Source organism: Cyrtonyx montezumae, unplaced genomic scaffold, assembly GCF_038088225.1.
Source record: "Cyrtonyx montezumae isolate F1298 unplaced genomic scaffold, pur_monq_1.0 scaffold_12, whole genome shotgun sequence".
Taxonomy (NCBI): Eukaryota; Metazoa; Chordata; class Aves; order Galliformes; family Odontophoridae; genus Cyrtonyx; species Cyrtonyx montezumae.
This window is the reverse complement of record NW_027071848.1, coordinates 10859558-10880164: the sequence shown is the minus strand read 5'-3', so window position 1 is coordinate 10880164 and position 20607 is coordinate 10859558. Positions and strand designations below refer to the sequence as shown.

At 42.3% G+C, this 20607-nt stretch overlaps 2 protein-coding genes across 2 annotated transcripts in view; one reads left to right on the top strand and one right to left on the bottom strand.

Annotated features, from left to right (window-relative positions):
• Positions 1 to 250: 250 nt before the first annotated feature.
• On the top strand, positions 251 to 3574 carry LOC136044846 (uncharacterized). Its single transcript, XM_065730375.1, is given in 4 exon segments — positions 251 to 526; positions 2020 to 2148; positions 2421 to 2817; positions 2820 to 3574. Coding segments are annotated over 4 exon segments (1557 nt in total).
• Positions 3575 to 5402: 1828 nt separating this feature from the next.
• Positions 5403 to 20607, bottom strand: part of CEP126 (centrosomal protein 126) — a 30503-nt gene continuing 15298 nt past the window's right edge. Inside the window, exons 6-11 of the mRNA XM_065730374.1 lie at positions 12933 to 14529; positions 9766 to 9927; positions 8628 to 8749; positions 8240 to 8327; positions 7526 to 7735; positions 5403 to 5479 (exon numbers count right to left, since the gene is read on the bottom strand). Of these exons, the coding sequence (XP_065586446.1) occupies positions 5403 to 5479; positions 7526 to 7735; positions 8240 to 8327; positions 8628 to 8749; positions 9766 to 9927; positions 12933 to 14529 (2256 nt within the window). The remainder of the gene's footprint in view (positions 5480 to 7525; positions 7736 to 8239; positions 8328 to 8627; positions 8750 to 9765; positions 9928 to 12932; positions 14530 to 20607) is intronic.

Below are 20607 nucleotides of genomic sequence, written 5' to 3'. Positions count from 1 at the left end.
CTGATGTGTTTCAGTGTGTTTGATGACAAGCATCTAGTTATTCCCATATACTGACGGCCGCATGTTTTCAGTGCTGCTCTCTGTGCCCAGCCTGCCCAGAAGTTTGATATCTCTGATATCTCTTCGTGCTCACTGTCATTCTGGTTTTGTCTCCAGACTTCATCAGCACCAGTCACACAAATGCAGCTTCCAAAGGTGCCTTTTATTCTCAAATGCTTTGAGGATCCCTCGGTCCGAGCAGAGTGTGGTTATGGCAGCCAGAGGCCTTTCCCACCGTGTTGAAGTGCTCAAGCCCATTGTCTCCTCCCAGACCAGCACCCAGCCGCAAGTGCTGGAGCAGGTGGTGGCAGGTTGTCTGTCTGGTACTCTGGATACACCAGGAGCTCATCCTCTTCCTGGCTTTGGAGGCTGCTGCATGGGAAGTGGAGCAGAAGGGGACTTTGGCCAGGTGCTTGCGTGCCCTACAAATCCCCAGTGTGTATCAGGATTTGTCACAGCCAGGCGTGCCTGGGCAGCAGCATTAGTAGTACAGATTAGAAGGACGTAGGTCACTCTGAAAGCAATGCCTCCTATTTATTTCCACAGAAACTAGAACAGATACAAAGAGCACAATGGCACTATTTGATAGAGCAAATTCCCAGCTACCCAACACTATTTTTCAGCACAGCCACCACTGTTAAAGGGAAGCTGACTGTAAACTGGCAAATTTATTTCCAAAAAGAGAAACACATTTGCTTTCTGTGAAATGTGAAGGTTTAATCTTACCAATGGAAAATGAATTTTGAGCTCAGTCTTCCCTGTACAACTTCATGTGACCTGTTGGAGTTCAGCCTTCTGCTTCAAGTATACATCCCCTCCCAGCAAAAGATGGTACCGTACGACTTAAGGATATTTTTAGAGGGGGACCACTTAGGCTTGCATTAAAACCTTATTGTTAGCCTGTTTTTTGGTATGATTTTGTGTCAAAATTTGATTGTAGAAAGCATATGGTCTGATTTCTTTATAAAGCAGTGAAAATGGCAGCCAGAGAGAAGAGTTCTAGGAAGAAATCTAAGGTACCCAAATTTTAATGTTCATGTCCAAACCTCATTGATTTTAGCATAGTTACTTTTCCTTTATAGTTGATAAATGAAACAGTGCTTTCTGAAGTAATTCTGTGCAATGAACAGACAGCCTGAAATGTTGGTCAGAAGAGTAATCATCAGACGGGACAAAAAGAACTTGCTGGCTCGTCCAGGGTGCTCAGCATCCAGCAGCTGCCTCTGGGCTCACTGACTCCATGCACATTCCTTGGTTCTGAGAGCCACACTGTTCAGACACCTCAACAAAAACTGCAACGTTGCCAAAGGAATCAAAGCAATCTGAGACACGAAGCTGTCGTCTTGGAGGTACAGTCTGTAACCCTAAATCAACTATCCTACTTGAAAGGATTCTCCTAGGAACTTCAAATACAGGCACCTGTTTTTGACAAGTCTCTCCCTGTAATTAAGAGAGGAAGCTGACACATGGGCTCTGCTTTTGCCACCTAAACCGATTAACAGCAGAAGGAACCTGGTTAAGCTGGCATTCTGGCCTGCTGACCGGCAGAGTTGTTTTTGATCCATACCCTCTGGTATTTGGATTATTTGCTTTCCCTTTCTTAATCTCTGTGGGGAAACTTTCTTTCCCTATTTAAATATTAAATCCTCACCATACTGGAATGTCGCAGTATAGTGCACACAAACAGAGATGTAAGGGCTCAGCCTTCTGGACGCAAACCAATTCCAAAGTCAAACTCAGAAGGCCTTTGTTCTTTTGCTTAGGGGATACACAGATGTCTTCTGCTGGGAATTTGACATGTACTTGAGCACCAGAGGCCCAAGAAGCAGCGACACACATCATGGCCCTTTAGACATGTGAGCTCCAGCTTCCCCTTCTGGTCTCAGGGACAGACAGGTGGCAATGGCAACCATAAGGGGCCGCTGACTTTAGGCAGTTTTGATGTTTAAGTAACGTCTCTTAATTGTCTCCATACTGTAGCCATCCTCTTTCAAGATAATGAAGTTTGAAATAGATGCTTTCATGAAAGACACATTCCACCCAGAGAAATGCATGTGTTCTTCTGAGCGCAGGTTTCTGCCGGTGCCACAGAAACACAGAACGGGTGAGGTTGGAAGGGACCTTAAAGTTCATCTAATCCCAACCCTGTGCAATGGGCAGGGTTGCAGTGCTGTGCCCACCACTGAAGGACAGCTCTTTCAATCTTCTATACACATTAACAAAGGTTAGGAATGACACTGAGCAGCAGCCAGGGAGCTCTCTGGTAGAAACAAGCCCCAAATTCCACAGCACCTTCTAGATAGATACGAAAAGAAAATCAGACACTGATAGGGAATTAAAAATCCAGAGCTCTCATCATTTCCTTGTGTTACTCCTTGCAGCTGCTTAGCAGCATTATTTACTGGAGGGGCCATGGGCCTGAGGCACCCTCACTTCCTAAAGTGAGTGGGGAGTTACCGTCATTTGGGGTGGTTGTGTTCAATTGGACCATCCCAGACTGGGTGTCAGGTGGGAAATGTAAGTATGGAGAGGAATTAGAGCAAGTTAAAGGGCCACAATTTGAGTTGCTTGTCATCAACTCAACTAGGTCCATCTTTGTTGACAGAGATGGGAAGGGTGATTACAGTGTAGATGTAGGATGGCAAAATCTGACAGGTGTGGGTTGTAGTTGGGAATATGGGAATTCAGGATTGGTATCTGGCGAGAACGAAACGTCCCATTGGAAGCAGGGTGGAGGATGTGATCCTTGAGAAAATAGGTCAAGTGCTTGGCACTCAGAGAGGTTTTGGGAATGGTGGGATTGGGAACGGTGTTTACGCAACAAGAGAACATGACCAACCCTTGTAAATTGCCTTTTGGATATTGGTGGCTATGTGGGGATGGTTGGGCTCAAAAGGCGTTACTGTGGAATTGGATGGGTACATGCACAGCAGGGTATTTGGTGTCACAGGCATCAGTACATAGCAGATCTTTACAGGGCTTGTTACGATCCCCATGGAGGCATGTGAGAAGGACCAATAATCCCCTTGTGGACAGGCCCACAGGATTCCACAGTTCCATCAGATGTTTTTTTCCACATTTAGGAGTTAGTGAGTTAGAAAAAGCAATTGTAAATATTTCAGCTATTCTGGAGGTGATAGAAAACGCCACCCTTGATGCCATCAAGACGATACAGGGAAAAGTTTCAGCATTAAGTAGAATAGTATTACGAAATAGAAGGGCGTTAGACATCCTAACAGCCAAGGAAGGTGGAGTCTGCATGGTAATAAACCAGAGTTGTTGTGCTTATGTCGACAAGACACAAAGAATAGAGACAGACTTGCAGGCAATATGGGAACAGACCAAGGTACTTCATCAAACACCTATGGATGATACTTCACTCGGAGTTTTGGACTTACGGGAAAAACTTACAGGCTGGTTACCTAACCTGGCGTGGTTAAAGCAACTTTTTATCATCTGTGTCCTGGTGCTTCTGGTGTTGGCCTGCATCACCATCTGCATACCTTGCTTCATGAGCAGTCTGCAACGATGTTGAAGCAACATGACGGACAGAGCTATTGATCAATGCGCGGGATACAGAAGGCTTTTCGAAAGATTGTAACCAGGTTCGCGAGATCATTAGGTAGAAGTGCTATTTATCACCCACACTTAGAATAATAGATTGTTAAGCAGTTAGAAAAATCAATAGGTAAGATGAAATAGAATTGCTAGGAGGATTGCGTTCGCGATGTAACGGGGTAAGGCTTAATCGAGAGGACAATAGCATGTATAGGCGTAACGCGGGGATTTCAGGATGTACGCGGTTAGGGTCTGCTCGAGTTGTAGTAGATTTGCTTGAGCATGGGGAGGGAGAGATGTAGCTAACTGAAAGCTTGGAAAGAGGATGTGGAAATCTCCAAGTTGCAGCAGGACCCCCTCAGGGGTCCCTTGACTCTTGGGAAACCATGGTAAACCTTTCTTGAAGATAAGAGGGGAGGGAAAGTAAGGCCAAATATGGAGAAGACAAGAAATGCCACACACCTGTTGAGTAGAGATAACCGTAGCACAGGTGTTTGGTAGTATTGTAATGTAGAAAGCTATAAGAAGAGTGTGTTACTTAGGATAAAGGCCATTTGCCACTCATCGTATTGGTGCATTTCATGGTGGCAAGTGGATCGGGCGGGGCGCGGGACCGGTAGGGTTGGGCGCTGGGCCTGTAGGCTGTGAGACCACTGCAGGCCGGAGCGAAACGTAACTTAGGTTGCCGGGGAAAAGGCAACAAATTTTACAGTGTCATATAATATACATGTAAAGTACTAAAGCTGCATATTCCAGAGCAGCTTTTTGAAAACAGCATTTCCTGCACAGTTGCAATTGGTTGCTCTCTGATCTGTTCCAGTACTGCCGTGAGGTTACTGCAGTATCCACTGAAGGAGGTGATCTATGTTGCCGAATACTCTATGATAAAATGGAGAATGATGAGATATACACGTATAAAAACAGAAAAGTAATTACGTATAACATTCAAGAAACACTATTTGAGGACATTTTGTGATCTGTTTTCAATTGTATGTGAACAATGTCCAACCTTAGGATTAAAATGTTGGCTTTACAAGGCATAATGCTATTCATACAAATAACTGAGTGAATATCCATTCAAAATCTGGATGCTCTGAAAACAGGAGAGCTGAAGAAGATGGTCCTCTCAATGAAGAAAAAACTGAAAAATTCCATTGCTTCTCATAGCACAAGAATAGATAACATCTCAGTCACTGTTTTTTGCAGCTGGGAACTTGCACAGCAGTTGCTCATTCACCATTGAGAACAGTTCTAAACCAGTACCTGAGATCTGCATCTGTACGTACAGGTAGACACACCTGTTTGAATGCTGAGGCGCATAGATTCTCATATACACTGGTTGGGAAAGAAGGCTCTTAAATGTCCATCTTATAGGGACTGGGCAGCCTGAGCAGAGCCTCGTGTTTGTATTTTATTCATGCAGTCATGAATGAAAACGTAGACGAAGAATCCATGGGAGCATCTTGTCACAAATCAGCCATGCAAGCCTGGCTACTGCAAGAGAGGAAAATGCATTTGTGTGGAGAGCAGCTATTTCCAAATGTGCCGTGTGCATTTGCAGCCCAGAAGGCCAACAGTATCCTGGGTTGCATCAAGAGAAGAATGAGCAGGGGCAAGGGAGGTGATTCTGCCCCTCTGCTCTGCTATCGTGAGACCCCACCTGGAGCTCTGCATCCAGCTCTGGGGCCCTCAATGCAAGAAGGACATGGAGAACTGGAGTGGGGCCAGAGGAGGGCCACGAAGATGATCAAATGGACAAAATAAGCCTTCAGCTCAGTATGTGGGAAAGTTGAACGTAAATAAGTTTAATACTTAACAAAAGCAGCGAGTAACTGTAAAATTCCTGAGGCAGATGGGTTCCTGGTGATGGCTTCTTGAACATCTAAAAATAGCATCAAAGTAGATGATAAATGTATCTAAAGCAAATGTCAACATGGAAGTACGATCCCATCAAATATTCAGCACAGACGTTCCCAAAGACTGTGGAAATGTGGTTTGATATAACTGTTCTTTCTTCCTCTGCTATTATCTGTTGAAGCATATGCCACATTTGTATTTTAAAAAATGTGCAGCTAGATATTGTAATCTGAAACAAACAAGCAAAGAAAGAGAGAAATTTGTGTGTCTATGAAGAAATCCAAAGCTATAGAAGGGAGCGTTAGCTGCTCTAGGCTAGCAGCAAAAATTCCAGGCTTAGATTGGTTAGTGATTAATTGTTAATTGTTGAAAAAAAGTTACTGCCATGGTGCACGATTTTAAGCATATCATTTGGCAACAAGTGGAATCAGTGCAAAAAAGGGAGTCAGAAGTGTTATGTAATTCACTTCCAACAGTTTGCTTCGAGGTACATACACATGCTCACAAGTTATATAAGAAGAAAATATTGTAGCTTCCTGTGATGAGTTTTTACTTCCAAAACACTTAAGCAAGCTAAGGTTTAAATACAGACATATATATCATTTTAATTTACAGTTATTTCTTAGCAATCTGTTACCTTCTTTCGTTGTTTCTTCAAGATTCCTTATGTACTATTCCGACAGCTTTCAGTTTTGCTTTTCACACTTCATAAACTTCAGCTTTATTGCTTCCAATTCCTTTGCTGAATTTACTTTTCCCTTTATTTCCCTGTCAGTTCCCTGTTATTCGTACAGCAATGTCTCCTGTTCTTTTTTCTTGAAATAAAGCTCGTAACTGCGTTCTTAACTGGAACACATCATACCAAAACTCTTGCCTTACATAGGGAGGAACTCTTTATTTCATTTGCTTCAATAGGAAAGCAGTGAAGTGCAGTGTAATGAACCACAGCCAGAGGGGAGCAGGAATTGTAAGCTGCCGTTGCAGAGAGATTGTCGGTAGTTGCTAAGCTGTTTCATCCTGCTTTTGCAGTTTACAGGAAACTGAAGCCTTCTCCTTCAAGGTTCAGCAACCCACTCTTGATGTAGGAACGTATGAATAGTGTGCAGGAGCTTAGTGGTATAAAATAAGTCCAAGTTTGGTGTGATTCCACTCAGCGGGAACCATGGGGGTAAAACCAGGCAACTAACCACGAAATGATCGGTCTACAAGAAAAGTAAGTACAACAGTGAAAGAAAATCAATGGACTTCAAGAAAGCAGAGCCTTGTAAACTTGCATATGTAGCAAGTGAAGTCGTGTATAAAACAAATCCAAATAAAAAGGGAAGTCTGGGAGACTCGGCAGTTCCATAAAGGGCAAAAATGACGTGCAGAAGTTATTCCAAAGATATGGAAAGCCATGTGGAGCAGTGAGGAGACTCCGTGCACTGCCACAAGGTTCCCACTGACCTGCAACACAGCATTATACAGTCACAGGGTGACGGAATATCCTGAGCTGGAAGGAGTGCACAAGGATCACTGAGTCCAGCTCATGGCTGCGCAGAGGACTACGTCTGAGGACACTGTCAGATGGTTCTTGGAAAGGACACAGCACATAAAATAGACAGAAAATGTCCATCTCCTGTGAATTTTTATCAAAGACCTGCATGACCAGGGAATCATTTCAGTTGGAAAGGACCCCTAAGGTCACTTCCAGCCATCAACCAAACACTACCAAGTCCACCACTAAACCAAGTCTCTAAGCACCGCATCCACACCTCTTAAATTTAATTCCAGCGATGGCAACTCTGTCACGTAGGTCAAAGCAAATATTAACCCTGAGATACAGAAGCAAGAGTCTAAAAGGGAAGTTCATATCATATGAATATCGATTCTAATCGGATGACCAAGGAAAGTGCTGGAAAACTAACCAGCAAAAAGATCTGTTTGCTATGGCTAGTCAGTAACAGAAAGAAGAAAATGACAAGAAGAAAGATTTTATCATAAGATTCATGTCTTTAATCCAAAATAACACATGACAACAAAATATAAAGTTATTTAATCACCTAGTGTAGGATTCTTCTTGTTATTAAACTTTGTAGCCTTTGATTGAGACGATCAAGAGACTGGGTAATCTTCTCTTCTTCTATTGAAAGGGCACTCATGCCAAGACGTGGAGCTGTGCTATGCAGAAGGGGTTGTCTGCCTGGTTGCACACCTTCCATAGCTGCCAGGATTTCATCTTCTGTAGCTGCTGTACTTATTAGCTTTTCTGCCATAAGAAACTGAGCTGTGCTTTCTGAAACTGACGAGATTACAGTGGTAAATGCAGACAAGAAGAGTTCACAACGTTTAAATATACTGCTTGCTTTCTTGACTATGGATCTGTGAAACGTATAAAATTCACATTATAAAAATCAAACAGGTGGCAGTCAAGGAGCAACATATGGTAGAAAATGATATAAGATCACTAATGTGCTTTACAATGGGGATCAGTGGGTCAGAGCAAGATCTACTAGCCTGTATAATGACAGCAACCAGGATCTGTCCATATCATACTGTTATGTCTGACTTGCAGAGCTATCAGGCAGTTAAATGCAAACTCTAGGTTGTAATGGATTTATAATATTATCAGTGTCATGACACGTGATGCTATATCTTATATTTCTGTGAAAAAATTACAACCTAGACAACAAACCACTCTTCCTTACTTTAAATCACTGATGCCAGAAGATGCCACAAGTGATGTTACACTATATTAGGTCAGTCCTTCATGTTTAAAAGTAATTGAAGAGATATGTTACTATACCTTCTTCAGACTTACAGCTGTTATTCATACTTTGTGCAGGTTCAGATGCAGTTTGAACAGGACTCAGCTGGACGGTGTGCAACAAATTCTACCAAAAAAATGTAAGACATTTAAAGTGTAATTGAAGGTAACAGTAATACTTTTGGAATATTTTTATTTATTAATTCATATTACTAAATGTTTTCAAGTGCAAAGTTAGTATATACCAATACAATGGATGCATTCTAATTGGTTTTATTATCTTTATTAATAGTGATGAGATGTTGACTCAGCACATCGATCAAAATTCTGTGACACAGAACAAATATTTGATATTCTCAAAATTCTTTCAATTTTGAGGGTAAACAACCCCCCCCCCCCATTTTATTTTTTTAGATCCAATATTTACCTGTGTATGAATAGGCTTCCATCTTTTAGAAGGTGCAGTTTGCCTTCTGTGTTCTGTAAACGCTCTGTGTTTATTTTCACAGTTGTTTAAGATCTGCCTTTGCTTTGTAACAGGAACAACACCTTAAATGAGATGCATTCAGAAATAAAATAAAAGCTGTGAAAAATATGATAAAAATCATAGAAGCATAACTTGTACTGGTGGGCAAATTTCTGTCTCAGAGCTTAAGAGTTCACCTTATGTATGCTTAGAGTGTATCTTGCTAAAAGTATTTTCTTTTCAGACAATTCAATTTCAGACAATTCTAAAAGCATGCTTAATTTCATCTTAGGATAACACTATAAAATCCAGATGTAAAAGGCATGCACTCTGCAGTAGCTTCCCGAAAATAGGAAGATCTCATTTAGATACCAAACCTCAAATACTTCTTAGTTTTGTCAGTGCATTTTCAAAATTTACCGAAACAAATTTCCATGCATACAAACTGGAGATGTAAATCAGTATTTCAACATGCAAGTCAGGGTCTACATATTGAAGGATACATTATGCTCTCATTAGTAAATACAGTTACTTGATTTTTATGTGGAAATAGAAATGAACTATTTATTCTCCTATTATCAGGTACAATTTAATGTACAAATTGGAGCAGCTGAGAGAACTGTGACTGCTCAGTCTGGAGAAGAGGAGGCTCAGGGGAGAGCTTATCTCTCTCTGCAACTGCCTGGAGGGAGGCTGTGGTGAGGTGGGACCGGAGCTCTTCTCCCGGGTAACAGCAATAGGAAGAGAGGGAATGGCCTCAAGTTGCACCAGAACAGACTCAGGTTGAATACTGGGGAAAGTTTCTTCTCTGAAAGAAAGAGGAGATGGAATGGGGTGCCCAGGGAGGGGGTGGAGACACCATCTGGAGGTGTTAAAGGAACAGGTGTGTAGTAGTTAGGGACAGGCTTTAATGGACAATATTGGTGGTGGGTGGATGGTCGGACTGGGTGATCTTAGCTGTCTTTTCCAAGCTTAACAATCCTATGGTGCTGTGATTCTGTAAGCAGAAGTTTATGCCAAGAGGTGTTTCAATGATTTTAACAGAATTTTATTTCTTTGCTTGTTATTATAGTGATATTTAACAAAGCAGAATTCTTACTGTTAGCATGGAAAAAGCCCAATTCGTTCGTCCTAGAAGGAGCTTTGAAACAAGTCTTGTGGCTGCTATCCCCAGCAGGAATACGGGATACAGGAGCTTTGCTAGGTTGGCATTTAGTTTTACATGAATTGTTGTAATGTGACAGATGGTGCTGAGTAACACCTGAAAAGAAGGAGTATAATCGTGTTATATTGTATATAGGCAGAAACCTAAGAAGAATTAAAGAAGAAACCTCTTGTTATATTAGTAATCACACAACCTTTCCCTGAAAAATAAATTCAAAATTTACTCTACTGATGCATCTCAATCTTTAATTAATCAGTTTGCAAGACACAGTAGGTCTACTACCAGGAAATACTCACCTAGGTAACTTAATTAAAAATATAATATCTTTAAGGGCATAAGATACTGAGATATACCTGTTTATCTATAAGCATGTGAACTACTGCCAGGTTTATCATACAATCATAGACTCATTTAGGCTGGAAAACACCTTCAGGATCATTAAGTCTATCTTTAACCTGCCCTACTGAGTCTCATCACTAAACCATACCCCTTATCATGCCCGCGAGGCATTATTTGTCTCAGGCTAAATGCTAAACGCATTTTCAAAGCACCTTACTGGCTGAATATTAAAGAACTGAAAATAACTCTAGCATCCAGCAATAGAGCATAGTTTGTGTCAGACAGGAAATACAGATTTTAAGCCTGGAACCACAATTCCAGGAAGATCCCCATGTCCGACAATTTCATTTACTCATCTTGCTCTCACTTTCTGTAGCACACATTTGGGCACACTGCAACAGACCACATTTTCTTGTGTCCTCACAGACCTAAGTGAGCTCAGCAGCAGAGGCAAAGAAGACAATTTACTCGAGCAATATATTCATTCTCATAGCAAGCACTTCAGGACAAAGCCCATGGTGATCCACGAGCATTTGCAGGCAATAGAACAAATAATAGCCAGCCATTAAGAGTAATCTAGTGCATGTAAATAAAGAAGGCTTTCAAAACGCGAAATATAAGCAGATACTGAGAAAGGGCCACCCACCCAAATCTTAAAGAGACGTTTCTCAGCCCCTCCTCTAACAGTACTGGAGCTCTGTCACACCGGGACCCGCTCACTGATCTGATGTGCAGATAAGGACATCACCTCTGCTCCAGGCCAGGTAGGGTAATAGAAAGCTTCATTCATTTCCAATGTAAAATCAAACAGCTTAACTTAAATCGCATAGCTAAGCTCATCTCTTTGCCTTTGAACTGAATGGACAAGCAGATAAAATTTCTCATTTCTCACTTCCTTCAGGCCAAGAATATTCATCTAGCTCTGTTCCCATCGTTCAAACTATGTATCTACTGCAAACAAAATAAGAAACTTGGCTTTGTAATTCATGGGAATTCCTTCTTTTGATGGAAAGGGTCTTTGGGCTGCAGGGCAGATCACAGCACAGTGCTGGTTGGTGCTGTGTGGACTTTCAGGAGCTGTGCCCCAGCTTAGGGCCGTCAAGAGGAAGCACAGCAGCATACAACACACGTTACAAGCAGAAGGATGTATCACTGCCTTAAGTGGGCTGCAGGGGAGAGAGAAGGGAAATTGCAAGTATGAAACCGTTCTGAAATGTAAAAAACGAGATTATTCTCCCTCGACTTTTCTCTAACTTACAAGTCATTCTCTGCAGCATATTGTTCCCAAGGTATATATTTTTTTAATAAAATGTGAGACTGGTCCTAAAACTTCTTCACTATTGTAAATCCATGTTTTAGAAGTCTACACCAATCAGACGTTTTGTGAAACGGCAACAGTTGACTGGTAGAAGCTTTTAACTTTTTAAATTCATATGCAATGTTTTTGAGCATTAATTGTACTAATGAGGCTAAGATGTAATGATTTTAGGCACGTTCAGTGTCAGCATTATGAAAGCAGGTAGGTCTGCACTTCTTTCACTCTCGGCTGGCAGTGTCTGTCCGACAGCAAGCTGTGGCTCCCAGTTATCACAGAATCATAGAATTTCCTGAGCTGAGTTGGAAGTGACCGGTGAGGATCACTGAGTCCAACCCATGGCTCCACACAGGACAGGTCAAAAATCAGACTGTATGACTGAGTGTTGCACAGATGCTCCTCAAATTTGGGCACCTGGGCCTGTGCCCGCTGCTCTGGGCAGCCTGCTCCATGCCAGCATGAGGCCTACCCTCAGTCTGCTCTTCTCTGTGCTGAGCAAACCAGGGACCTCACACACTGATCTCCAGACCTTTCCCCATCTCTGTAGCCCTCCTTTGGACACTCTCTTATAGTCTTATGTCCTCTTTGTACTGTGGCACCCCAAACTGCATACAGTGCTGGAGATGAGGCCGGATGAGTGCAGTGAGGAGTGGGACAAGCCCTCCCCGCCCCGGGGCACTGCTGGGCCTGGCACACCCCAGGTGTAGTTGTCCTTCCTGGCTGCTGGGACACACTGCTGAATCCTGTTCAACGTGACCCCCAAATCCCTGTCAGCAGGGCTGCTCTCCAGCCTCTCATCCCCCAGTCTGTCTATACGGCCAGGGCTGCCCTTTCCCAGGTGGAGAATCCAGCAGTGACCTTGCCAAACTTGCTCATATAAACCCGCTTCCTCTTATTTCATTATTTAGACCACCTGTCACATCTGCTCACTAGTCAGGATCTCAGGGAAATAACTTCCTTTTCATTTAGTATTGTAGAGAACTTACAAAAATAGGGATCCACGTTTGAGAGGCCTGTGGGCACCACTAGAGCAGAAATGTCGATGACGAATGGCAGAAATTTGCTGCAGCCAGCTGCGTGCTGTGACTGCATGGAGGGATGGATGCTGTAACTGGGAACCAATCTGTGCAATTTAAATCTCTGTTCTTATGAACGACCCCAACCCACAACCATCACTTCTACACAACTCTAAAAATCAGAACTTTGTTTTTTGCACAGTTCTCTTCCCCAGAGAAGTGAGACTTTGTCTTTTCATGTCACGCTGCCAACATGAAAATCTGGGACTTTCTGTTGTGACCTTTTTCCACCTCAGAAGTAGATTTTGGGTTTCGATATCACGTTCGCAACACTAAAATACAGAACTTTGGGTTATGCGCAACACCAAAAATCGGAAGTTCGGGTTTTGCCTAATTCCCACCCATTCCCAATGAAAACATTTGGGTCTTACCAGCAGCAGGATCCTTGGGAGTGCGGGCAATATATGCTCCTTTCCTTGCACTTGTTTCCTCAGCTGTTGGGATACGGTCAAGATGTATTCTGTTTTTTGTGCTAGCACGTTGTTCGGTGCAGGTCACAGAACAGTCCTGGCAGCCCCTTGTTGGCCCATGGCTGACAGAACCACTACGTTTTGCCAGAGGTTCACAGGACATGCTGCAGCGAGGTGTGGACGGCATGGTGAACGCCTGAGAACTACAAGTTCTGCTCTCACTGTTTCCTGGTGTATTTTTATTTAAAGTCTGATCTGCCAGCAAAGCTTTCCTTTCATTTAAAGAGTTCCCATTGGCAGTGGTGTCTTGAGGATGGGAAGAAGGCAGAGGCCGTCTCGCTGCTGGGCTGGCTCTGGTTTTGCCATGTTTGCTCCCCAGTGCAGGTGCAGATGGTGGCCGAGGTGCCAGCATCCTCCTCATCATCTCCTTTTTTAGCTTTCTACCATATTTCATATTTTCTGCACTTTTCTTTTTGCATTTTGCAAGTTCTAAACTGTCTCTGATAGAAGACACAGGTCGAGTACCAAAAGTGATTCTGTCGTTCATCACCACAGCTTCAGCCTCATTCTTTACGATACTTCTGACTAGTTTTGCTCTTCTCCTGTCACAAGTGTTGTTTTTCTGGGAGTTGTGCTGTTCAGGAGTGACAAAACCAAGTTCTGTATCAGACACCACTAACTTTGTTTCAGCCACATTAGCCTTATCTTCCTCTTTGTTATTCTGCTTCTTAACATTGCACAGAGCTGAGGCATTTGGTATGCCCGGAAGTAAAGATGATCCTTGGTCAGTGTCATCAATAGATTTAATGTTTTCTTCTTTTGTTTCAATCACTTTTCCTAAAGTATATTTAAAAAAATCCCTGCTGCCATTTCTGTCCTTTGGCATCAGATCAGCTGGGATGGAGATGCCAGAGGAACACCTCTGATTAGGAAATAAGATTCCAGATGTTGCCGTAGGTTCCGTGGAGGTTTGCAAAGGTTTACTTCTTTTCTGTGGGGTCATTTTAAAGCTCTGATTTTGAGTCACATCCTGAACTCTTTCTCCTGGAATAGGAGGAACAGGGCTGGCGCAGGCTTTGATAGGACTGAAAACAGAATGACCAGCTGTTAATGTGCTAGCTGCTCCAGAAGATGAGTTGTTCCTTTCTTCTTTTATGTTTTGTAGAAAAGGGAATGCTTTATTTACAGAGCTTTCTTGATTGCCAGAAACAGAGAACTCTGCCACTTTTTTTCTGGATCTATGAGAAACGAGTGGTTCCTCTTCTGTATAACTTGTATGTTTAGCAAGAGTTAGAGCATTAAGTTTGGCTAAAAGGTCCCTGGTAGGTAGGTGATGCTGGTTGTTTCGGGAGTCTGAATTTCTCTGACCGTTATTTAGACACATATCATTACTCGTGGTCTGTGACTTTCCTGGAGTAACTGGGGCACGGTCCCTGCTTGTAGTCAAAGAGGATTCGCTTGATGGAGTGTAATTTCCATTTTGTCCTCCAGCCTCAAGACTGTCAAGACTTGATAAGCTTTCTGAACCGTCTGTCTGTTTGACTCCTTTATGAAAATTCTGAAAAGCAGACGTAAAACACAACTGTTAAACTTATCAGAAATGCCTGTTGTTCCTTTTCCCCCCACTTACACTAGCTTTTCATTAATGAAAACTTAGACCAAAACAATATCAATAGTGTACCAGGTATTTTTATGACTTCAGGACATATCACCATGAATGCTTCCGTATGATCATGTCAATTTAACTGTGTTCAATTGCAAAAATATTGTGCTTTGTGGACCAAACTGAGGCAAATAAGTTGCACAGTTCAAGAAGCTTAATTGCAAGTATTATATCCATTCTACAATATAAAAAACGGAACACTATTTGGAGAATTTCAACAAAATTGCTCTTTGTGGATTATCCTATGACACACAATGGCTCTTGTATTCCAACATGCAATGGAGCTTACGAAATGAAAGAGAACCCAAGAAAACACAGATTTGTTGGAGTTCTCCCAAACTGGATATTTTCCTGTCCTATATGGCTATGTTTAATTTCATACAGACCGCTGCAAGGGGGAAGGCTGAAACCTCATCATAAGAAACATGGCAAGCATCTCACAGCTATCATAATCACACTGCCTACCCCCCCTCTTCTCCTCTTTCAGAAAAAGAAAAGTACCATCTGCTCCGTGAGAACAGAGCAGGTCTAGGGGTACAGGAGATTCCACCCACCCCCCCTAGCTATTCATCAGACACTAACGCAGCGATGAATAAGAGCGACGGGCGCTTTCTGTATATACTATGCAGGTCTTTTCTTCTCCATCCAGACCCTGTGACGCCTGACATGGTTGAAAATACATGCATTCTAAGATTTGGAAATGCACATGAACATCAAGGAAAACAAGCATTTTATCTACTTTCAAATTCCCATATTCTCTCTCTGTGTTCCACAGCACTGAGCAGCTGAAGCATTTTGTACCACACACTGGAGAAAGACCTAAGAGCTGCTGCTTTAGATATAAAGCAATGACCATTTTTTTATGAGTGACTTGAAAACAGAATGGTTTCAAGTAGCAAAATCTGTTCACTTCAGTAAGTGATTATATACTCCTGTGAGATAACAATAGAATTAACATTTCCAGAACTTACTAAAGAATGCTAATTAGTGTGTAAGAACATATTTTTTTTTGCAGTAAAACTCTGTTAATTCTACCAAAAATGTTATGCCATAATATTGCATAGTTTGTAGCTGCACAAATATTTTAAATTGCAGAATAAAAGCTTTAGTGAATCCTGAAAGAGTTTTTATGATTGAAATAAATCTTGGTGTTCAGAGGTTGCCACAGTCCTCTACTGCCATTACGATCTGAGATAAAGAAAACTAAATACAAGGACAAAGAGCCAAGTGTAGAGAAAGATCCCTGTAGGGAACGTTTTCTAGTTAAAGCTATACAAACTGGTGTCTTTCTAAAATAAAAGAACAAATAATGCTTTGTTGGTTATTTATTAACTTTTGTGTTTGGCTAAATTATATTGTTAACCTCTGCTTGAACTCAACCAAACAAGGAAAAACCACATCCTCAGAGATTTCTGTACCAGGCCAAATTTAAGAACTAACTCTGGAGTTCTAAAATTGGAAAAGCAGAGCCAAGAAAACAAAACAGACAATAAAAATAAGTTATACATGTCAGGTTATTGCTTATACTAGAGACTGCACCTGTAAAATGGCCAGGTGAAATACAGGAGAAAAATTGTAAGGGTTGAATTAAAAAAACTCAGCTCAATGCCTGTGGCAGGTCTGCTTAAACCAGTACGCCTAGAGGGCACGAGGTGAGATGCAACTCTTAAAAGTCAAAAGGAAAACAAGTCCAGCACTTCTGCTCCAGAGGTTGAGAAGAGATTTTATTCTGCACTGTGTATGATTTTACTGTCCTTGTAAAACAGAACTGATGGGGACAACATTTCCAGTTGAGACAACCTGCAGAAATCAGTTCAGAACAAAAAGATAAAGATGTCCTCCTCGCAAAGCACAATTTTACCTAGTTCATGTAAATGTAGTTCACATAAATGTATTTTGTTGTATTGTGCAATTTTATCTTTTCACACATAAAAACTCCTTATCGCTCTCATTACATAATTATGTACTTGAATTTGCTTTCATAGCGTGCTATGCACTGATAGTGAATGCCACATTGTCTTTTAAAAATTCATAAAAGGTTCGATGTATATAGACCTCAAAAAGCATTCAAGAATCATTCAATCTATTAGTAGTCAATAGCTGCCCAGAAATAAAACTGAAAATCGCAATCATTTCATTAAGTTTAATCTCTGGGAGTATTATAGGATGATAAGGAAATAAAAAATTCATAAGGTATATATTCTCTCTTTATTTTTTAGGTTTGCTTATCTGCTCTGTTACATATGGACAGTTTATTGTATCATCTGCTGCCTCTCTTAACGTGTGTCCCTAATAGATGAAATCTGACCCCAGCCTGTGTGCACGCTTGGTACTTTGGAAAAGGGAATACTTAGCAGGAGTTAAAGAGGTCACTGGTATGGCTTCAGCCTTAGGACAGCTGTGTCAAGCAATTTTGTTTTGGTGAAGCACTAAAACAAAGACAAAACATGGCCCCGAGGAATCTTTCACGATGCCAATGAAAGAACAACACTGCAATAAGCACAATTTTAAGAGAAGCTGAGAAGTGAATTTTCTGCCACTGGACTCTATCAGGACTGCATTGAACCAAAGAGCTGCTGTGTGTGCATCTGGCATTTTCCACAGTAGTGCATGCAGTTCACAGCTCCACGTGGTGAATAGGGGATGCTTGCCTGAAGGTAAAAGCTGTAAAAGCTTTACCTGTTCTGAAAATCCAGGCCCCTCACTTCTCATATTACTTGCAATTTTTGCTGGTTTTGACTTTGGTTTATTTACAGGAATTCTTTGTGTGTTATATGAAAATTATGCTCTCTCTCTCACATTCACTATGAAGTAAAAGGCACCCATGTTCATAACGATATCAAGCTCAAAGCCAGTGGGTACCTAAACACCTTCACTGATTCTGAGCCTACCAAATACATTTTTTTTCCAGGAGTTAGTTCCTTTTATTCATAGGAGTTCACAGTGCAAATACCCTAGTGGCAATAATAATCATTTCATATACACTTTTATAACCATAGTAGAAAAGTGAAAATTAATTAGAAGCTCTATTTTTCCACTGTAATCACGAAACTATATCAGCTAGTCATACACTTCCTACCCAACACTTGGCAAACATACTAAGGAAGAGGTTGGTAGAGAAATTGCCTCTTAGAAAGGACAAGCTTGTGCTGAAAAGGAATTAGAGTTGACAGCTTTTCAACCACAAAGTTCTGTTGTTTTGGTGAGGAGTGAGGAGTTTTTGCCACTGCACAGGAAGTGAAGTTTCATTTAAATAAACTGTTTTAAATAAATGTTTGTAGTGGAATGTAGAAATTAAAATGGAATGGGAAAGGCCATAAGAAATTTAACACTGGTGCCAATGCGCGTTTGGAAGACATGTAAAATTAATGGCACTACATAATGTCTATTTCACAGAAGATTTGGGCTGAGCCAATAAAGCAAATCCCATTGAGGCAGGATTTTGGTGCTTATGTGACACAAGAGATTCACAGCTCTCCACCAAACCCATCAAAAAAGCTATGGAGAGTATGATGACTGGAGAAAAACTTCCAACATCCTTGTCTTTCCTGGACTAATTCCAGGTTCTCTCCCCCCACCTCATCTCGGATACAGAAACTAGCTATGAACTGGAGCATTTTTTATCTTTAATAGACAGGACAGTTATCCAAATGGTACTTGCCCTGACCTGGAAGTCCGGGATGGGGTGCATAATGCACCCCCTGTGATTCAAGCAGAGACGGTCAGAGATCTTCTCCTCCATCTGAACTGCCACAAGTCCATGGGGCCAGATGGGATCCACCCAAGGGTGCTGAGGGAGCTAGCAGAGGTGATTGCCGAGCCACTTTCTGCCATCTATCAGCATTCCTGGTTATCTGGAGAGGTCCCACAAGATTGGAGGCTTGCCGATGTGACTCCCATCTTCAAGAAAGGCCGTAAGGAAGACCCGGGGAACTACAGGCCTGTCAGCCTGACCTCAGTATCAGGGAAAGTTATGGAACAGATGATATTGAGGGAGATCACACGACACGTGCATGGCAATAAAGGGATCAGACCCAGCCAGCACGGGTTCACCAGGGGCAGGTCGTGCTTGTCCAACCTCATCTCCTTCTATGATTGGGTGACCAGACAGGTAGATGAGGGAAAGGCTGTTGATGTAGTCTACCTGGACTTCAGCAAGGCCTTTGACACGGTCTCCCACAGTATTCTCCTAAGGAAACTGGCAGCCCGTGGTGTGGACAGGTTCACTCTTCTCTGGGTGGAGAACTGGCTGGAGGGCCGTGCCCAGAGGGTAGTGGTTAATGGAGTTAAGTCCAGCTGGCGTCCTGTAACGAGTGGTGTCCCCCAAGGGTCAGTTTTGGGGCCCATCTTGTTTAATATCTTTATTGATGACCTAGACGAGGGAATTGAGTGTACCCTCAGTAAGTTTGCAGATGACACAAAGCTGGGAGGATGTGTCAAACTGCCTGAGGGTAGGGAGGCCCTTCAGAGGGATTTGGATAGGCTGAACAGCTGGGCTGAGCAAAATGGGATGAGGTTCAATAAGACCAAGTGCCGGGTCCTGCACTTTGGCCACAATAACCCCATGCAATGCTATAGGCTTGGGGCAGAATGGCTTGAAGAATGTAGAGAGGAAAAGGACCTGGGGGTGTTGGTTGATGCTCGGCTCAACATGAGCCGGCAGTGTGCACAGGTGGCTAAGAAGGCCAACAGCATCCTGGCCTGTATTAGAAATAGTGTAGCCAGCAGGAGCAGGGAGGTGATCATCCCCCTGTACTCAGCTCTGGTGCGGCCGCACCTCGAGTACTGTGTTCAGTTTTGGGCCCCTCGCTACAAGAAGGACATTGAGGCCCTGGAGCGTGTTCAGAGAAGGGCAACAAAACTGGTGAGGGGCCTGGAGCACAAGTCTTATGAGGAGCGGCTGAGGGAGCTGGGATTGTTTAGTCTGGAGAAGAGGAGGCTCAGAGGAGACCTTATAGCACTCTACCACTTCCTGAAGGGGGGTTGTGGTGAGGAGGGGGTAGGCCTCTTCTCCCTGATAAGTAATGACAGGACGAGAGGGAATGGCCACAAGTTGCGCCAGGGAAGATTTAGATTAGACCTCAGGAAGCATTTCTTTTCTGAAAGAGTGGTCAGGCACTGGAATGGCCTGCCTAGGGAGGTGGTTGAGGCACCATCCCTAGCGCTGTTCAAGAAGCGTTTAGATGAGGTGCTTAAGGACTTAATTTAGTAGTTGGGTAGAGATAGTGATAGGAGGATGGTTGGACTAGATGATCTTATAGGTCCTTTCCAACCTTATGAACTTATGAACTTATGAACTTATTTAACAGGACTTGGTTTGTTTGTCTGAAAAGCTATCTGAGGATGCTAGAAACACAGGCTCTAACTCCTTGTGATGAAATGAACTCCTTTCAAATCTCTTAGGCCATGCAGCACTTCAGTAATGGATGCTGAAGGACTCTGAAGGCAAAGTGACCTGCATGCTCAGTACCAGGGTTCTGAATCTTAACTTACAGATTTAATGAAGTCCTGAGATAAACGTACAAAATCACAAAGGAAGTGTGTTCAGCTATGTATTTCTCTCTGTTGCTATCTGTTAACAAATTCAGCATTCCTGTACTGAGTGCTTGTTCTCAGGATCCCTGCTCCAGGTGACTAACTATCCTATAGACTAGCAGAGTCCTTCAGCCCCAGAAACGGAAATCACAACACTGCTTTTTAGATATTATTTAAATCATCAACTGGTTAAAAATCATTTTATTTCTAACCTATTCCTAAATTTTCTTTGAGTAAGTGACAGCTGTTGTGAAAATTGAAGAGAGGAAGTCATGTCAAAACTGTATGGGGTAGTAACCTCAAAACTATCAGCAGACAGAATTTAGAAGAATTAAGGACACGTATGCAACATTAATTGTAAGGGCACTTAACTCCATTGCTTTTTATAATTGTTCAAACATAATACATAAAATGCAAGGTCATTACTTAATGAGCAGA